The sequence below is a fragment of the Chiloscyllium plagiosum genome, unplaced genomic scaffold (assembly GCF_037043375.1).
Source record: "Chiloscyllium plagiosum isolate Xiang-an unplaced genomic scaffold, Cpla_swu_hap1 HiC_scaffold_25, whole genome shotgun sequence".
In the NCBI taxonomy this organism is placed as follows: domain Eukaryota; kingdom Metazoa; phylum Chordata; class Chondrichthyes; order Orectolobiformes; family Hemiscylliidae; genus Chiloscyllium; species Chiloscyllium plagiosum.
In genome coordinates, this window is record NW_028270163.1 from 54,266,247 (window position 1) to 54,282,947 (window position 16,701).

The 16,701-nt window shown below is 40.9% G+C and overlaps 1 protein-coding gene across 1 annotated transcript in view; it reads left to right on the forward strand.

Annotated features, from left to right (window-relative positions):
* Window positions 1-16,701, forward strand: part of cep112 (centrosomal protein 112) — a 557,597-nt gene that overhangs the window by 364,353 nt on the left and 176,543 nt on the right. Inside the window, exon 21 of the mRNA XM_088000744.1 lies at window positions 7,340-7,570. Within this exon, the coding sequence (XP_087856870.1) occupies window positions 7,340-7,570 (231 nt within the window). The remainder of the gene's footprint in view (window positions 1-7,339; window positions 7,571-16,701) is intronic.

The following is a 16,701-nucleotide window of genomic DNA, read 5'->3' on the forward strand; positions in this document are numbered from 1 at the left end:
TGTTTGGCTTGCCCTATAATGGTAGTGTTCTCCCAGTCGAATTCATGTTGCTTGTTGTCTGCGTATGTGGCTACTAGGGATAGCTGGTCGTGTCGTTTCGTGGCTACTTGATGTTCGTGGATGTGGATCGTTAGCTGTCTTCCTGTTTGTCCTATATAGGAGAGAGGAAGAAAAGGACAACCAACTCCCATTCCTAGACGTGATGGTACAGAGAACACCAAACGGAGAATTCACCACAAAGGTACACAGGAAAGCCACACACACAGACCAAGTCCTGAACTATGAAAGCAACCACCCCAATACACACAAACGAAGTTGCATCAAGACACTATTCAAAAGGGCCACAACACACTGCAGCACACCAGAACTGCAAAAAGAGGAAGAGGAACATCTATACAAGGTATTCGCCAAAAACGGATATCCTCGCAATTTCATCAACAGATGCCTAAGGGAAAGACAACGGAACGAGGACATGCCGCAACCCAAAGGACTAGCCACACTACCATACATCAAGAACACCTCTGAACTGACAGCCAGACTACTGCGACCACTAGGACTTATAACAGCACACAAACCAACAGCCACACTCAGACAACTCACCAGAACGAAGGACCCGATACCCAGCATGAGCAAAGCTAATGTAGTGTACAAAATCCCATGCAAGGACTGCACAAAACACTATATAGGACAAACAGGAAGACAGCTAACGATCCGCATCCACGAACATCAACTAGCCACAAAACGACACGACCAGCTATCCCTAGTAGCCACACACGCAGACGACAAGCAACATGGATTCAACTGGGAGAACACTACCATTATAGGGCAAGCCAAACAAAGAACAGCCAGGGAATTCCTAGAAGCATGGCACTCATCCACAAACTCCATCAACAAACACATCGACCTGGACCCGATATACCGGCCACTACAGCGGACAGCTGAAACTGACAACCGGAAGTGGCAGGGACAGGCCACTATAAATGCCGGAGGAAACACCACAGAAGCGCTTCACAGGAGGCTCCCAAGCACTGAGGATGTCACCTAGACAGGGGACAAAACGTTTGCAACAAAAACTTCCAGCTCGGCAAACAGAACCACAGCAACATTATACTGTGTCTACCATGCATTTGCCCACCTACTCAGCCTGTCCAAATCATCCTGAACTATCTCTGCTCATCCTCAGAGCTCACCCTCTCATCCAGCTTTGTGTCATCTCCAAATTTGGGGATATTTCATTAGTTCCCTCAGCAATATATACTGTGATAGTTGGCTTACATAAGAACAGAAGAACTAGGAGGAGGAGTAGACCATCTGGCCCTTCGAGCCTGCTCCGCCAATCAAAAGATCATGGCTGATCTTTTTGTGGACTCGCATTGATCTCCAGGGAACCCACAGTCTATGCCTACCATTTGGGAAAAGACACGTTTTCCATATTTTATTTCCTGTTACCAACCAGTTTTCTATCCATCTCAATACCGAACCCCATACCCTTAATTTTAACACTAATGTCTTATGTGGCACTTTATCGAAAGCTTTCTGAAAGTCCAGATAAAGCATATCCACTGGTTCCTCCTCATCATCACTACTAATTACATCCTTGAAGAATTCTGGTAGATTCCTCTTTTGTAATTGCATGTTGATTCTATCCCACCCTGCCATTGTTTTTCAAGTGCTCATCTCTCAGCCTCTCTTCTGAAACATTTACATTGCCTCCCTTCCAATCTGTAGGCACTGTTCCAGAGTTTGTAGAATTTTGGAAGATGACCACCAATGAACCAACAATTTATAGGGCCACTTCCTTCACTAATTTGGGATTTGGATTATCAGTCTTTCGGGATTTATCAGCCTTCCATCCTATCAATTTCCCCAACACCATTTCCCTATTAATGCTGGTTTCCTTCAGTTCCTCCTGCTCATTAAATCATGTGATCTCCAACATTTCTAATACTTGTATCATCCTTTGTGAACACAGAACCAAAGTAGCTAGTCAGCCAGTTCTTTGTTCCCCATAATACATTCCTCTGTTTCTTATTGTAAGGGACCTACATTTGCCTTCACCAATCTTTTCTCTTCACATATTATGGAAACCTTAAAATGAAATAAATAACTGCAATTGTTGGAAATCTGAAACTAAAAAGGAAATTGCTGGAGAAACCCAGCAGCATCTATGGAGAGGGAAACACAGCTAATGTTTTAAGTCCAGTGACCTTTTGTTGGAACATGTTCTCTCTTTCTCAATTCTGTTTTTATTCGTACAGAAACCCTTTAAGATCAGTTTTTATGTTCTGCACAAGCTTACTCTCACACCTTTCTTAATCAATCCCTTTGTTCTTTTTTGCTGAATTCTAAATTGCTCCTGCTCCTCTGGCCAATTTGTGTACCTATTCCTTGGATCTAATACTGTCTCTAATTTGCTTTGTAAGCCATGGTTTGGTCACCTTATTCATCTTACTTTTGTGCCAGACAGGAATGAACAATTGTTGCAGTTCTCCCATGTGTTTGTTGAATATTTGCCATTGCCTTTCCACGGTCATACCTTCAAGTGTGACATTCTTCAATCTATCATAGCCAATTTATGCTTCATACCATCATAGTTTCCTCTGTTTAGAATTCTACATAGTCACAGGATCTTTGGCAGGTTTTATTACTGCCCATACACTGTATATTGCTGGCCAAGCTGAGATCAGGACCATACACCCGGGTGTTACACCAGACACCACATTTATTGATTATGCCAGTGGGAAACCAAAATTTTTCTATTGTGCAGAGGTAACACCATTCAGCGTTTTGAAACTACTAATTCCGTTGTCTGGTTTTCCATCTCTGTTCTTGTTGCTATCTGACAGGTCTTCATCCCAACAACAATTTTCTTCATTGTGGTGAGGATACTTACTTCTTTAAACTTAACTTGTAAGAAACTTTAATCTCTTAGAGGCACAAAATGTTAAAGGCTCCTATCCTGTGCCAAATTTTATTTTCGGTTCTCAGCAACGATTCTGTTCCTCATTCTTTCAAGGTTCAAAACTGTTGTTTTAAAAAAAGCTCCAGTCCAGATTAAGATAAATTTTCAAAAATTTCCATTCCAAAAAGGAATCATATTGGACTTGAAACATTAGCTCCATTTCACTCAGCACAGATATTGTCAGAGTCAAAAAGTGGAAAAGCACAACATGTAGAGGAATTGAGTTCCGGAGTCCTGAGGTCATGATGCAGTTGTATAAGACTCTGGTGCGGCCGCATCTGGAGTATTGTGTGCAGTTTTGGTCGCCATACTATAGGAAGGATGTGGAGGCACTGGAACGGGTGCAGAGGAGGTTTACCAGGATGTTGCCTGGTATGGAAGGAAGATCGTATGAGGAAAGACTGAGACACTTGGGGCTGTTTTCATTAGAGAAAAGAAGGTTTAGGGGTGACTTGATTGAGGTGTACAAGATGATTAGGGGGTTAGATAGGGTTGACAGTGTGAACCTTTTCCCGCGTATGGAGTCGGGTATTACAAGGGGGCATAGCTTTAAATTAAGGGGGGGTAGATATAGGACTGAAGTTAGGGGTAGGTTCTTCACTCAGCGAGTCGTAAGTTCATGGAATGCCCTGCCAGTAGCAGTGGTGGACTCTCCCTCTTTATGGGCATTTAAGCGGGCATTGGATAGGTATATGGAGGATAGTGGGTTAGTATAGGTTAGGTGGGCTTGGATCGGCGCAACATCGAGGGCCAAAGGGCCTGTACTGCGCTGTATTCTTCTATGTTCTATGTTCTATGTCAGGCAGCATCTGAGGAGCAGGAGAGTCAACGTTTCAGGCATGAGCAATGTCAACTCTCGTGCTCCTCAGATTCTGCCTGACCTGCTGTGTTTTTCCAGCGCCACAGCTTTTGACTGTGATGTCCAGCATCTGCAGTCCTCACTTTCTCCACAGATATTGACAGTTCTGCTGAATTCTCCAACAATTTCTTTATTTCAGATCTCCAGCATCCACAATTCTTTGTCTTTATCCAAAGTTTCATTTTGAGTGCCTTCTACAACTATTGCTGCACTCCCACAGAATTGCCATCAAATTTTGAAAGATGACAATGCAACTTGTGCTGTATACATTCTCCAATAATGGCCTATTGGGAGAAGAAGGCCATAAGACAGAGGAGTAGAACTAGACCATTAAATCTGCACCATTCACTGAGGTCATGATGGCGGCAAAGAGGCAGGGCTGCATGTGGGCTCTTGCCAGGGCTCATCAGCTCCCATCTGCTTTTCTTTTTTTTTCATTTTATCTCTACTCTTTTCCTTTTGTTTTTTCTTTTGGCTTTCTTTTCTCTGGCGGGTTAGTCGGCAGCATTGGCACACCAGCGAGAGTGGGCTGTGTGTGGCCTGGCACCAGCGTTCCAGCCACAGATGCAGCTCTTCATAGTAATTGGAAGTGGCAGCGGCATCAGTGAGGATGTCCTCCTGGCATTTGAGGCCAGCAGGAAAGCTCCTCCAGCGACTAGAGCAGTGGGCTCTTCTAGATGGTGGTGCCAGGTGACATCTGCGGCCAGAGTGGGACTCTAGGCATGGCTGTGGCCTGGCCTGGCAGCAGAGTCTGATGCCAGGTTGCACTAGGTCCAGAGTATGGACTCCTGGCCTGGCAGCGGAACCAGAGACTCCAGGTTGCAGTAGGCCCAGAGCGAGACTCCTGGCCTGGCAGCGGAGCCAGGCAGTCCTGGTTACAGTAGGCCCAGAGCGGGGACTCCGCCTGGCAGCGGAACCAGAGACTCCAGGTTGCAGTAGGCCCAGAGTGGGACTCCTGGCCTGGGAGCGGAGCCAGGCAGTCCTGATTGCAGTAGGCACAGTGCAAGTCTCCTGGCACTGGCAAGGTGGCAGCTATTGTGGCAGCAGCATTGTATGCCCGGACTGGGGACCTCTGCCATCTTTGAGGCAACAGCGGAGCCAGGGACCCCTGGTTGCAGTCATGGTAGGCCGGAGTGAGGACTCCTGGTTATCAGCAGGCAGCAATGATTGCAGGTGAGTATGATTTCAGCATAGGGCTCGGTAGCGGCATCGACAAGGTGGACCTGGAGGTGAAAGACGGCACGTAATGAGTTGCAACTTCTATGTTGATGGGTCTGGTGCAGGTGGCAGTGGAGGACTCTCTTTCAGCTATATATATTTACTCTTTTTATTCTTAAACTATTCAAAATGGTGCCAGATTATGGCAACAGTTGAAGCCTTTCACTGCATTTTACTGTATTATTCACTATAAAATACAAGCGACAATAATAAATCATTCATTCCATCATAAGGGGATATTTGTTTCTATTATTTTTAAGGCACTTTAACAGGAATATTTTCAGACAAAAGAAGGTGCTGAGACAAAGAAGTCAAAATTTAGGTGGGCTGAAAGGAGAAGGCAATGCAGCAAAGGCCACATTGATGAAATGCAGTTAATGAAGGGTTGGAGAAGGTTGTAGTGATAAGCCATGAAGCTCTGAGATGCCATCAGAATAAGAATTTTAAATTGGACATGGTAGGGGATTTTGTGTCATACAAATGGGGTTCAGGGCAATTTATTAACTTGGATAGAGGATTGACTAACAAGCAGAAAGTCAGGACAGTTGGGTCTTTTTTCTGGTTGGAAGCTGTAACTAGTAGGGTGCCACAGGATTTGGTCTTTGGGCCTCAACTATTTACAATCTATATTAATTATTTTGATTTGGGACGGGTGTTAGAAAGTACTATAGCCAAATTTGTAGATGACACTAAAATAGGTGGGAAAGTAAGTTGCAAAGAAGAAATAAGAAATATACAGTGGGCCTGTGGAATTCATTGCCGCAGAGTGTAGTGGAGGCTGGGACGCTGAATGTCTTCAAGGCAGAGATTGATAAATTCTTGATGTTACAAGGAATTAAGGGCTATGGGGAGAATGCGGGTAAGTGGAGTTGAAATGCCCATCAGCCATGATTGAATGGCTGAGTGGACTCGATGGGCCGAATGGCCTTATTCCACTCCTATGTCTTATGGTCTTATGGATATGGATAGGTTAATAAATAGGCCAGAGTTTGGCAGATGAAGTATTAATGTGGATAAATGTGAGGTTATTTAATTTGGTCAGAAGAATAGAAAGGCAACTTATTATTTTGGTGGAGAGAGACCTCAGAGTGCTTCAGTGCAGAAGAATCTGTCCTCATCCATGAATCACAGAAAATTAGTATGCAGGTAGTAACAGTAGTTAATAAAGAATAAAAATGGAATTTTGGAGAGAAGTGTTGCTGAAGCTGAACAAGGCATTAATGACACTGCACCTGGAGTATTTTGTGTAATTTTGGTTCCCTTACCTGACATGATCTGTATTTGCAATCTTGTGGGCTCAGTAGATTAATTCCAGAGTAAGGAGTTTGTTTTCTGAACAGAGATTGCGCAGGACTATATTTGTCGGGTTATACTTGCTACAGTTTAGAAGAAAAAGAGGAGGCCTAATTGGAAGTATATTAGATGCTAAAGGGTATTGACAAAGCACATGCAGAGAGGATGTTTCCTTACTGGGGCAATCTCGAATGAGAGTTCATAGTTTTGGGATAAGTGGTAGCAGGTCTAAAGCAGAGATGAGGAGAAATTGCTTCCCTGAAAATGGCGTGAATCTGTGGAATTCATGAGCCCAGATTACAGTGGATGCCGGACATTGACTAAATTTAACAAGGAGACATACAGCTTTTTAGCTGAAGGGCTCATGCCCGAAATGTCGATTCTCCTGCTCCTTGGATGCTGCCTGACCTGCTGCACTTTTCCAGCAACACATTTTCAGCAGAGATGAGATCAACCATCTTCATGGTGGAGCGGGCTTGAGGGACGACTCCTGCGCCGAGTTCTTACACTCAAAAAAGGATGGTTATTTTTCAGTTATGCAGGGCATGAGTGTGAGCACATTTGGGAATTTCGTATATAGTATTAGTCTCTTTGTTTCAGGAAGGATGTAAATGCCTTTGAAGAAGGTTGGACATGGTTTAGTGGATTAATGCTTTGGATTGAAGGGTTATCTTATAAGAGAGGTTGCACAGGCTTTTTTATTATTCACTTGTAGGCGTTGCTGGCTGGCCAGCATTTATTGCCCATTCCTAGTTATCCCTGAGAAGGTAGTGGTGAGCTGCCTTCTTGAACCATTACAATCTCTGTGCTGGAAGTGGAGCCTCAATGTTGTAAGGGAGAGAATACAAGGATTCACATTTTCACTATTTGAGTAATATATATCCAGAAGCAGTTTGCAAGCAAGCTAATGTTAACAGTTTTAATCTTGACATTTTTAATGAGATTTTGTCATCAAATGTACATTTGTGATAAACTGCAATAATGAAAAAGACTTGCTGTTTTTGCAGACAATTGCAGAGTTGGAAAGCCAGGTCCACCAGCTACGTGAAGAACTTATCCAGGTCAACTCTCAGAGAAAACAACAGCTAGTTGAGTTGGGACTACTACGTGAGGAGGAAAAGCAGAGAGCTTTGCATGATCACGAAACTACTGTCAACAAACTGAAAGCTGAAATGGAAAGGATGAAACTGGAGATTCAGAAGACAAATGCTGCTGAAATGGAACATGTTGTGGAAAGGGTAGGCTGTTTGTCCTTCCTTTATGTTTTCTAAATGCAGTGAATGTAGTACATTGACCACTTTTTGCACAAGTAAATAAAACAAACTGCACAAGAAATTAATATTGAAGTAATAAACCCTTCCAACAGTAACATGCAATTATATATTATGCTGGTAACATCCTAACATGACTGAAGCAAGAGGTTACATCTAATGTTTTCCTGGATGCAGTCTGTTGGTTGTATTGCACAATTCCTTTAAGTTTGCTGCATTGCCGTACGTGTTGATAGCTTTCTTGTGCGTAGCTGTTTGTCCCCTGCATAGTACATTCTAAAAGAATGCACTGCCACACACCTACAAAATGTAGGACAGGAATTGAAGACATTTCAAAGGCTCAACTATCAAGCATAATTTTATTATACAACCATTTGTTGGGACCGAGGACCATAGGCTTGGCCAAAGAAGTCAGTGTTAAGGAGCATTTTAAAAAGAAAGAGGGAGAGCTAGAGAGCCAGAATGGTTTAGAAAAGAGAATTCAGTGTTTGTTTGTGTAGTTAGTCATTTTTTTCGGTAGATTTTAATTATTGCAGTACTATATTACTGATTAGAAATAATCTAATGATGCTTCAGGCAGTTAATGGAATCCAGTTCTGACTTTGTACAAGTGTTTTGGCATAATATGAGAACAGAAAGACAGGAATTTTATGTTAGGTGAAAGTGAGGACTGCAGATGTTGAACATTAAAGTCAAAAGTGTGGTGCTGGGAAAGCACAGCAGGTCAGGCAGTATCCGAGGAGCAGGAGAATCGACGTTTTGGGCAAAGCTCTTCATCAGGAATGCTGTCTGGCTGTGCTTTTCCAGCATTACACTCTCAACAGGAATTTTATGTTTTCCTTTTTGAATTATTATTATCCTTTATCTCCATTTTCCAAAAGACTGAAAACATATGTCACTGATTAGCCTTTTGGTGGACCTGGCATTAAAATGTACTCCAATTGATTATCAAGTCAAAAGGTTGGCTCTGATCTAGCTAGTTCTGCGATCATCAAACTTTAGTTGTCAAGTGCTATCATCATTTAGATCGTGTTCTCGTGTATTTTCTTTTCCAGCCAAGAAATGTTCAAGTAGAGCAGAAATTGCAATTTCTTTTGCAATTCGAACTAACCAATGATGCTATTGCTCAGCTGTGACCTTCTAAATAGTCACAATTCTGGCTTTAGTGGCTTGAGAAGTCTACATAATTCACTCTAAAGTGGCATGACTACTGCTATATTTGTGTCCCTAGAGCTTTAGATTTTAAACCTTCTGGCATACTTCAGTTTCTTGCAATAAGATATATCGTGTGCTTGCATCGAGGCTTTATGTTTATTAGAGTTGAGTGATTTATCTGGCAGGATAAATCAGTTCAAAGTTGATGGTTTGAAGTTATGTGTCAATAGACAACGTGAATGCTTTCTCATGAGAAAAGTTCAACCACTTGAAGGTTTTTCAAAGTGAATTTGATTGAAGTGTTACATGGTCTCCTACGTCTATACAGCACTGTAAACATATAAATTGGAGTTGAAAGGAGCCAGGCAGTTCATTGCATCTTTGATGGGAAATGCTGACCAAGGGAAGAACAGAGGCATCATGTCACTGGCTAAATAGGCAATGTTTAATAAAAAGATTAGATAGTCTAACAGTGTAGAATGAAGAAGTCAGATTTTTTTCTGTTAGCCTTCCTAAGACAATTATGCCCAATGAATGACCAGAACTGGGCACCAGCCTCCAACAATGTTATTGTTGGAGGCTCCAATAAACTGTGTGTTGTTTTTCAGTCCTATTCAACAATTTGGGAAACAACACTATTCTAGCAGTATTATAAATGAAGAAGCGTTGTTTCCTATCACCGAAAGCTCCAATGGACTCTGCCATCCAATGGTACAGTGGTTATAATTTATTAGGAGAAAGTGAGGATTGCAGATGCTGGAGATTAGAGCTTAAAAATGTGTTGCTGGAAAAGCGCAGCAGCTGCCTGACCTGTTATAATTGATTCCCTGGTGAAGTTTGAATTGCAAGCATTTGTACCTATACTTGTAAATTTGTGATATTTATAAATAGTTTTTACACATCTGGGGAAGCTGCGCTTTCTGAGACTTCCTTGCACTAGTTTGCACAGTTTGTACAGATATTCTTCAATACTGTTCAAAATGTAGCTACTTTTTATAAATTCATCTTCCTTGCAATAATGTTGAAACAATGCCACTTTACTGTGGATTAAATGGTTGGAGTTTTGAAGTCAGGATTTCATTTGAGATATCGAACAATTATGGACACAAAATTGAAGGATATTGACGAGGAGATAAACATGAACTGGTTGAAGGAGAAATGAGAGGTACCATCACAAACTGTTTCTTAAGATAAAGTGCAATGACCTGATGAGACACATCAAAGGATCCTGAAGTAAATGGGAGAAGAAAGAGCAGAGGCTTCAGAATTTTTATTTCAGGGTTCTATCAAGAATGCATGATTTCCACAGAACAGATCAGTAATCAATTTAATACCCATTTTCAGAAAAGGAGACATAGTTAACTCAGGTAATTACAGACCAGTAAGTTTAACATCTGTAGTAGGGAAGATTTTGAAATCTTTAATTAACATTCAAATTAAATATCTCTTTGAGGAGAAAGAAAATACATGCAACCAGTGCAGATCTTAAAAAAACAAGTTGGAGCTTTGAGAAGATCTTGATTATTTAGAATGGTACTACAGCAAGTGATGTGGTGTAATGAGCTATCAGAAAATCCTTAACATGATGCAATACTGCACATTACTAAAAAAGATTATGAGTTATGAACCTGAGGGAGAAAGAAGAAAACAGAGAGGAGGGATTAATTACTTTAGGACAAAGAAACATTTAGAGTATCAGCTACCACGACGACCAGGAAGGGAAGTGAGCTTCTCAGTAGTCTGGAGGGAATAGATTCAAGGAAGCACAAGGTCTTACATAGGGGATGAGTTTGAAGAGGGTATAAGAGAGATAATATTTAAGAAAAATGTGGATACAGGGCCAGAGACCCATGGGGAGGTTTGAATTTGAGAAAGCAGCTGAGGTTTGCTGAATAGAAGGTTCTCGGCCTTAGTGACAATAATGTTTTTGAACTCCTCATGCTTCCTGTTGGAGGCAAGAGTGAAGAAGGTAGAGAAATGTTTTAAGATAATGAAGAAAAGAAGCATGTTTTGGTCAAATAATGCTTAATGTGAGCCAGTCAGATTTTAAGTTGGATGGCTGATCAGTTCTGCAGCACATACACTATAGTCTGTGTCCCTTATAGTTAAGACACTGAAAATGTTGTATTAAAGAGAACTGCTGTTAGTGGAGATGATAAAGATTCTCTTAGAAAAATTGTACTGAAACATATGTATGTAGGAACATTCAAATTAGGAGTCTCTGTGGCCCACTTGGCTGCTCACCCATTTAGTAAGATCATGACTGATCTGATCACTTGTCATTCCCACCTATTCCTTTCACTCCTCTCTCTCCCTTTGCTATAAAAATACTCAGACTTTACTTCTATCTTTTTTTGGGAGAAGAAAGTTCCAAAGACTCACCACCTTCTGTGAATGTGTTACCCCTGAATTTTTAAACAGTGACCCCTAGTTCTAGGTTCTAACAGGGATTTTATTCAAACAAAGACTACACTTTTGATTGATCCTTACAAATCCGACATAGAGAGGAGGGTGCTCAGTGCTAAGAGTACACTTTCTGTCAGTACTTTATATCATCAATTGGGGGGTGCCCCCTCAGATGAGTTCAAGGGGTGTGGGAGGGAGAGCTAGGTGTTGAAGTCTGCTCAGAGGCATGGGAAGATATTTGGAAAAACACAAGAAATATATCAATTTGCAATAGGACTCATGCTTTACAGTTGAAGATTCTGCACAGGGTCAGCTTGGCTCTGGACCGTTTGTCAAAATTTAAAACAGGGTATTTTCTACATGTCTCAAGTGCAAGGTTTGTATGGGCACTCTTACCCATTGTCTCTGGTCCTGTGCTAGGCTTCGACCATACTGGGATGCTGTGGGAGGTGCAATGGAGAAGTTTTGGGTGTTAGGGTGGACAAGGACCTGATCTCTCTTCTTCTGAGCCTGCTAAGTGTACTCCTTGCAGGTGCGCATAAGAAAAAACTTTTCAGTATCCTCACTTTTTCTGCAAGAAAGAGTATTTTGCTAGGTTGGGTATTTGAAAACCCCTTGGGCCTGTCGGGTTGGCGGAAGATTGTTATGGAGCATATTCCCTTGGATTTTCTCACAAGTATGGTACACCACAAAACTGAAAATTTTTATAAGACATGACAGCCCTTTTTGGAATACCTGGACACTGATTTATCTGCCACACTAACAAGAGCTTTTGTATAGCTGTAACGATTGTGTTTTACGAGTCCAATATCCAGGGAGGAGGAACTGTGAATGTATGAGTGTCTTGTTTGGCTGAGTTGAGTTACTAGTATTTATTAGTTTGTTGTTGGTTATTATTTATTTAGTTAAATAGTTAGTTGGGTTTTTTCTATATTTTTCTATATATATTTATACATTTGTACATGAGGGTGGGTTGGGTTTTTTCACTTTTTTCTTGTGTTCTTTTTTTTGTACTGTTTTGAATTGTTTTGTTTTATATTTGATGTAATATTTAAAAATTTATTTTTTTAGTAAAGGTATATTTTTTAAAAAACTCCTTAGAATCTTACATGTTTCAAACAAGTTATTTCTTACTCTCCTATATTCGAGTGTGATAGCCCCAGCCTGTCCAACCATTCCTCATAAGACAAGCTGGCAATTAATCTTTGAGGAGAAAGTGAGGTCTGCAGATGCTGGAGATCAGAGCTTAGCAACCTCCTTTCTCGCTTCCCAGATCAGCCTAGATAAATCTGGTCTGGCCCTGGGGAACTTATCAATCTTAATGTTTGCCAAAGTTTCCAGCACATAAACTTCATCAATCTTCATCTGTTCCAGCCTGTTTCCCAGCTCCTCAAAGTTCTCATTCACAACAATGTCCTTTTCCTTAGTGAAAACCAAAGTAAAATACATTTAGGGCTTCCCCTATCTGCTCAGACTCCATGCACTATCCCTGACTGACTCAACCTTCTCCCTGATCATTCTCTTATTCCTCACGTATGAGTTAAATGCCTTTGGGTTCTCCCTAATCCTTTCTGACAAGCATTTCTCGTGCCTCCTCCTGGCTCTCCTCAGTCCGTTTCTGAGCTCCTTTCTAGTAAGCCTCTAAAGCTGTGCTAGATCCTTGCTTCCTCCACCTTACGTAAACTGCCTTCTTCCTTTTGATGAGAAGCTTTCATCATCCAAGGCTCCCTAATCTTACTCCTTCTTGCCTGTCTCAGAGGAACAAATTTGTGCATCAATCGCAACAACTGCTCCTTAAACAGTTTCCACATGTCTGTTGTGCCCTTTCTGTGGAACAATTGCTCCCAATCTGTAGTTCCAACTCCCGTCTGATAGCGTCATAATTTTCTTTTCCCCAATTAAGTATCTTCCCTTGGTAACTGCTCCTTTCCTTCTCCAAGGCTATGGTAAAGGTGAAGCATTTGTGGTCACTGTCACCAAAGTGTTCTCCCACCACAAGATCTGACACCTATCTTGGCTCATTGCTGAGCACCAAATCCAAAATGGCCTCTCCCTTCATCGGCCTGTCTCCACACTGAGTAAGGAAACCCTCCTAAACACACCTGAGAAAAACCATCTGCACTGAGGAGGTTCCAGTCAATATTGGGAAAGTTGAAGTCACACATAGCAACAACCCTGCTACATCTGTATTTTTCGAAAATCTGCCGGTCTATGTCGTCCTTTTTGCACAATGCCCGGGTATGGTATAGCCTGCTTTTTTAAAAAATTCATTTTAGGAACTTGGGCATCGCTGGCTGGCCAGCATTGAAAGCCCGTCCCTATTTGCCCTTGAGAAGTTGGTGGTGAGCTGCCTTCTTGAATTGTGGCAGTTCATTTGTTGTGGATTAACCCACAATGCCGGCAGGGAGAGAATTCCAGCACTTTGACCCAATGACTCTGAAGGAACGGCGGTATATTTCCAAGTCAGGGTGGTGAGAGGCTTAGAGGAGAACTTGCATGTGGAGATGTTCCCAAGTACCTGCTGCCCTTGTCCTTCTAGATGGAAGTGGTTGTGGCTAACTTCATCCATCTACTTTTCTCCAGTTTATTAAAATCCAGCAAGATTATAGCTCTACATTTCTGATAAGTTCTCATTATTGTTTTGCTTAATACTCCATCTCACCACGTGGTTACTGTTAGAGACAACTACACTACTCCCACAAGTAACTTAGTATATATTTCCTTCTTTTTCTAATGCAAACAGCATTGCTTGCTGATAGGAATGGCACTGTGGAGTCATGCAAAGGATCACTTGAAATGTGTACAGTAAGTAGCAGGCTTTTCTCACCAGCAAAGTAAATTAGAAAATTGTATGTGCACTAACTCTGATTTTCCAAAGAAAAAACTGAATGGTTAGAAAAATTGTGCAGTATGCAGGTGCATGTGAATAAATAGAGCCTCAAATTAATGCTTCTGATAAATGAAGGTACTTTTATCAGCACCACACTCCCTTAGTAGTGCACAGGGAGTGCATGACTTGCGGCTTATATGTTGAATTTCCTACCTGACAATGCAGTGCACTGTTGTCAGCATGAGTGCTAAAGTTATAAAGTTCATTCAGGTGTGATTGCTTAGCGAAACTACTTCTGTGCTTGTGGCTAACTATAAGTATGTGATTTCAGAGCATAACATCAGGCATGTTAACTCCCCCAATATCATTCCACTGATGTCACTTGAGTGAAGGTATTCCAAATATAAGCACACTAAAAAATATAGATTTAATCTTTTATTACTCCCCTGAGTTTTTACAAAGTGTTGTTTGATGAAGTGTTGTCGTTCAAGTTGTGAATGTCTCTGCAGGTAGAGGTTTTTCTCAATGCTCTAAATATACCAAAATCCTAAATTATTTTTAATTATGACACACCAAGGAAATCTTCCATTTAAACACCTGGCTAATAATTGATGAAGCAAACTACATTGGTGGCTTTTGAATCCTAATACTCCTTCTCTATGTATGTGATCAGAGCTTCTCAGCTGCCAAGTCCTTCGATTTCATGATCATGATTTCCAGTAGCAAACTGATTGACTTTAGCAGTTAAAATGAGCACTGTTTGTTACAGCAAATGTCTCAGGGCAATGCTTTTTTTCAAGGACATTTGTTATTGATTATTTTGGTATCTGTCTGTTTCAATCGCATCCCTGTTTCTGTCACCACTTGTGCACATTGTGCAAATTAAACCTTAATTTTTATGATGTCTCCACTCTACTAATGAACTGTGACCAGAAACCAATGAAGTGGAACATTGGCTACCTGGACCCAGTAAAGTTTTATTAAAACTAAGTGAATACCTTTCATTTACTGAAACAAAGTGATCAAAATGAGTTAAAAATGGGCTTCTTATGACTTTGTATTCCGTGCCAAAACTCACCACCTTGCACTTTACAGTCAAGTTGCTTCAGATATTCTCGTAACACCATCAGCCTTGCAGGAAAGAGTTAATTTTCATCTTGTGATTGATTTCTGTTTTTGTTATGCACAATGATTGCGCTCGTTTACTGCAGTAAGCGAAGGCTCAGGTAGCAGATTAACCTGAATGAGAACATTCTGAGTTCAATGCCAATCCAGGAACTTGAGAATAGTACAACAATAAGGTTAAATAAGTTAACATAATTAAAGTTACAGTAAATAAAGTACATTAAAACTATAAATTAAGGTATGGCAGGGCAGCTCAATCAAGCAGAATACCTGTCATACGGCATGTGGAGAATTGGGGACAGTATGACAAAGGAGATAGACATTAAGTTAAAGAAGATGTCAGGTAGTGAATCCAATTGAGAACTTAGCTGAATACAGAAGGGGGTGAGAAAACAAATAAGAGAAACAAAAAGATATGAAAAAAGACTGGCAACTAACAAAAAAGTAAATCCCAAAGTATTCTAAGCACATCAGAAATAAAAGGGAAGCAAAAGGAGAATTAGGGGCAATTTGAGACCAAAAAGTGGATTTTTAAATGGAGGCATGAAAAATGGCTGAGGTATTAAATTAATGCATTGCATTTGTTTTTACATATAGGATTAATGCTGCCCATCATGGCAAAGGAGGAAATTCAGCCATTAGAAGGGTTTAAAATTTATAAAGGGGAGGCATTGGATAAGCTGTCAGTACTTAAAGTTATTAAGGCGCCATGGCTAAATGAGACGCATCAACGATATTGAAGGAAATCAGAGTGGAAATTGCAAACGATAATTCTTCAATCTCCCATGGATTTGGGATTGGTGTCAGAGAACTGAAGACTTACAATTTTTTTTTCTTAATTAGTCACAGAATATGAGCATCTCTGGCTAGACCAGCATTTATCACCTACCCCTAACTGTCAACCACATTGCTGTGGGTCTGGAATCACATGTAGGCCAGACCTGGTTTGGAGGAAAATTTCCTTCCCTAAAAGAAATTAGTGAATCAGCTGGATATTTCTGACAATCAACAACTGTTTCATGGTCATCATTTGGAGTGTGAACTGGGAGCTAAAGATGACTTTTGGACTGTTGGTAATAGCTTGTGTTAAAAGGAAAAAAGACCAAACAAACTCTTGTTTATTTGTGAGGTTAAGTATGGAAGATGTCAGGTAATAAACCCAATTAAGAACCAATCTGAATACAGAAGGGAGATGAGAAAATAAATGACAATAAAAGGATATGAAAAAATACTGGCAGCTACAAAAAGGGAAATCCCAACATCTTCTTTAAGTAAAAGGGAAACAAAAGGAGAATTACAAGTCTGTTCCTGATGAAAAGTGGATGCTTTATCTCTAGGTAAGGGCATTACGTTTAAACAGATAGCAGAGGTCTATTAACAAGGTCAGTACCTGGTATTGATTCCATCAAGTCTGGAAAAGACCTTATTCTCAAGCAGGTAGCAGATGTTGCATGCTAATTAGGACCTCGTGGAAGAGATGGGCAATCTGCCTGCTGATGCTTCAGCATAAATGGTTGAGAGTCATAGAGATGTACAGCATGGAGACAGAACCTTCGGTCCAACTCATCCATGCCGACCAGAT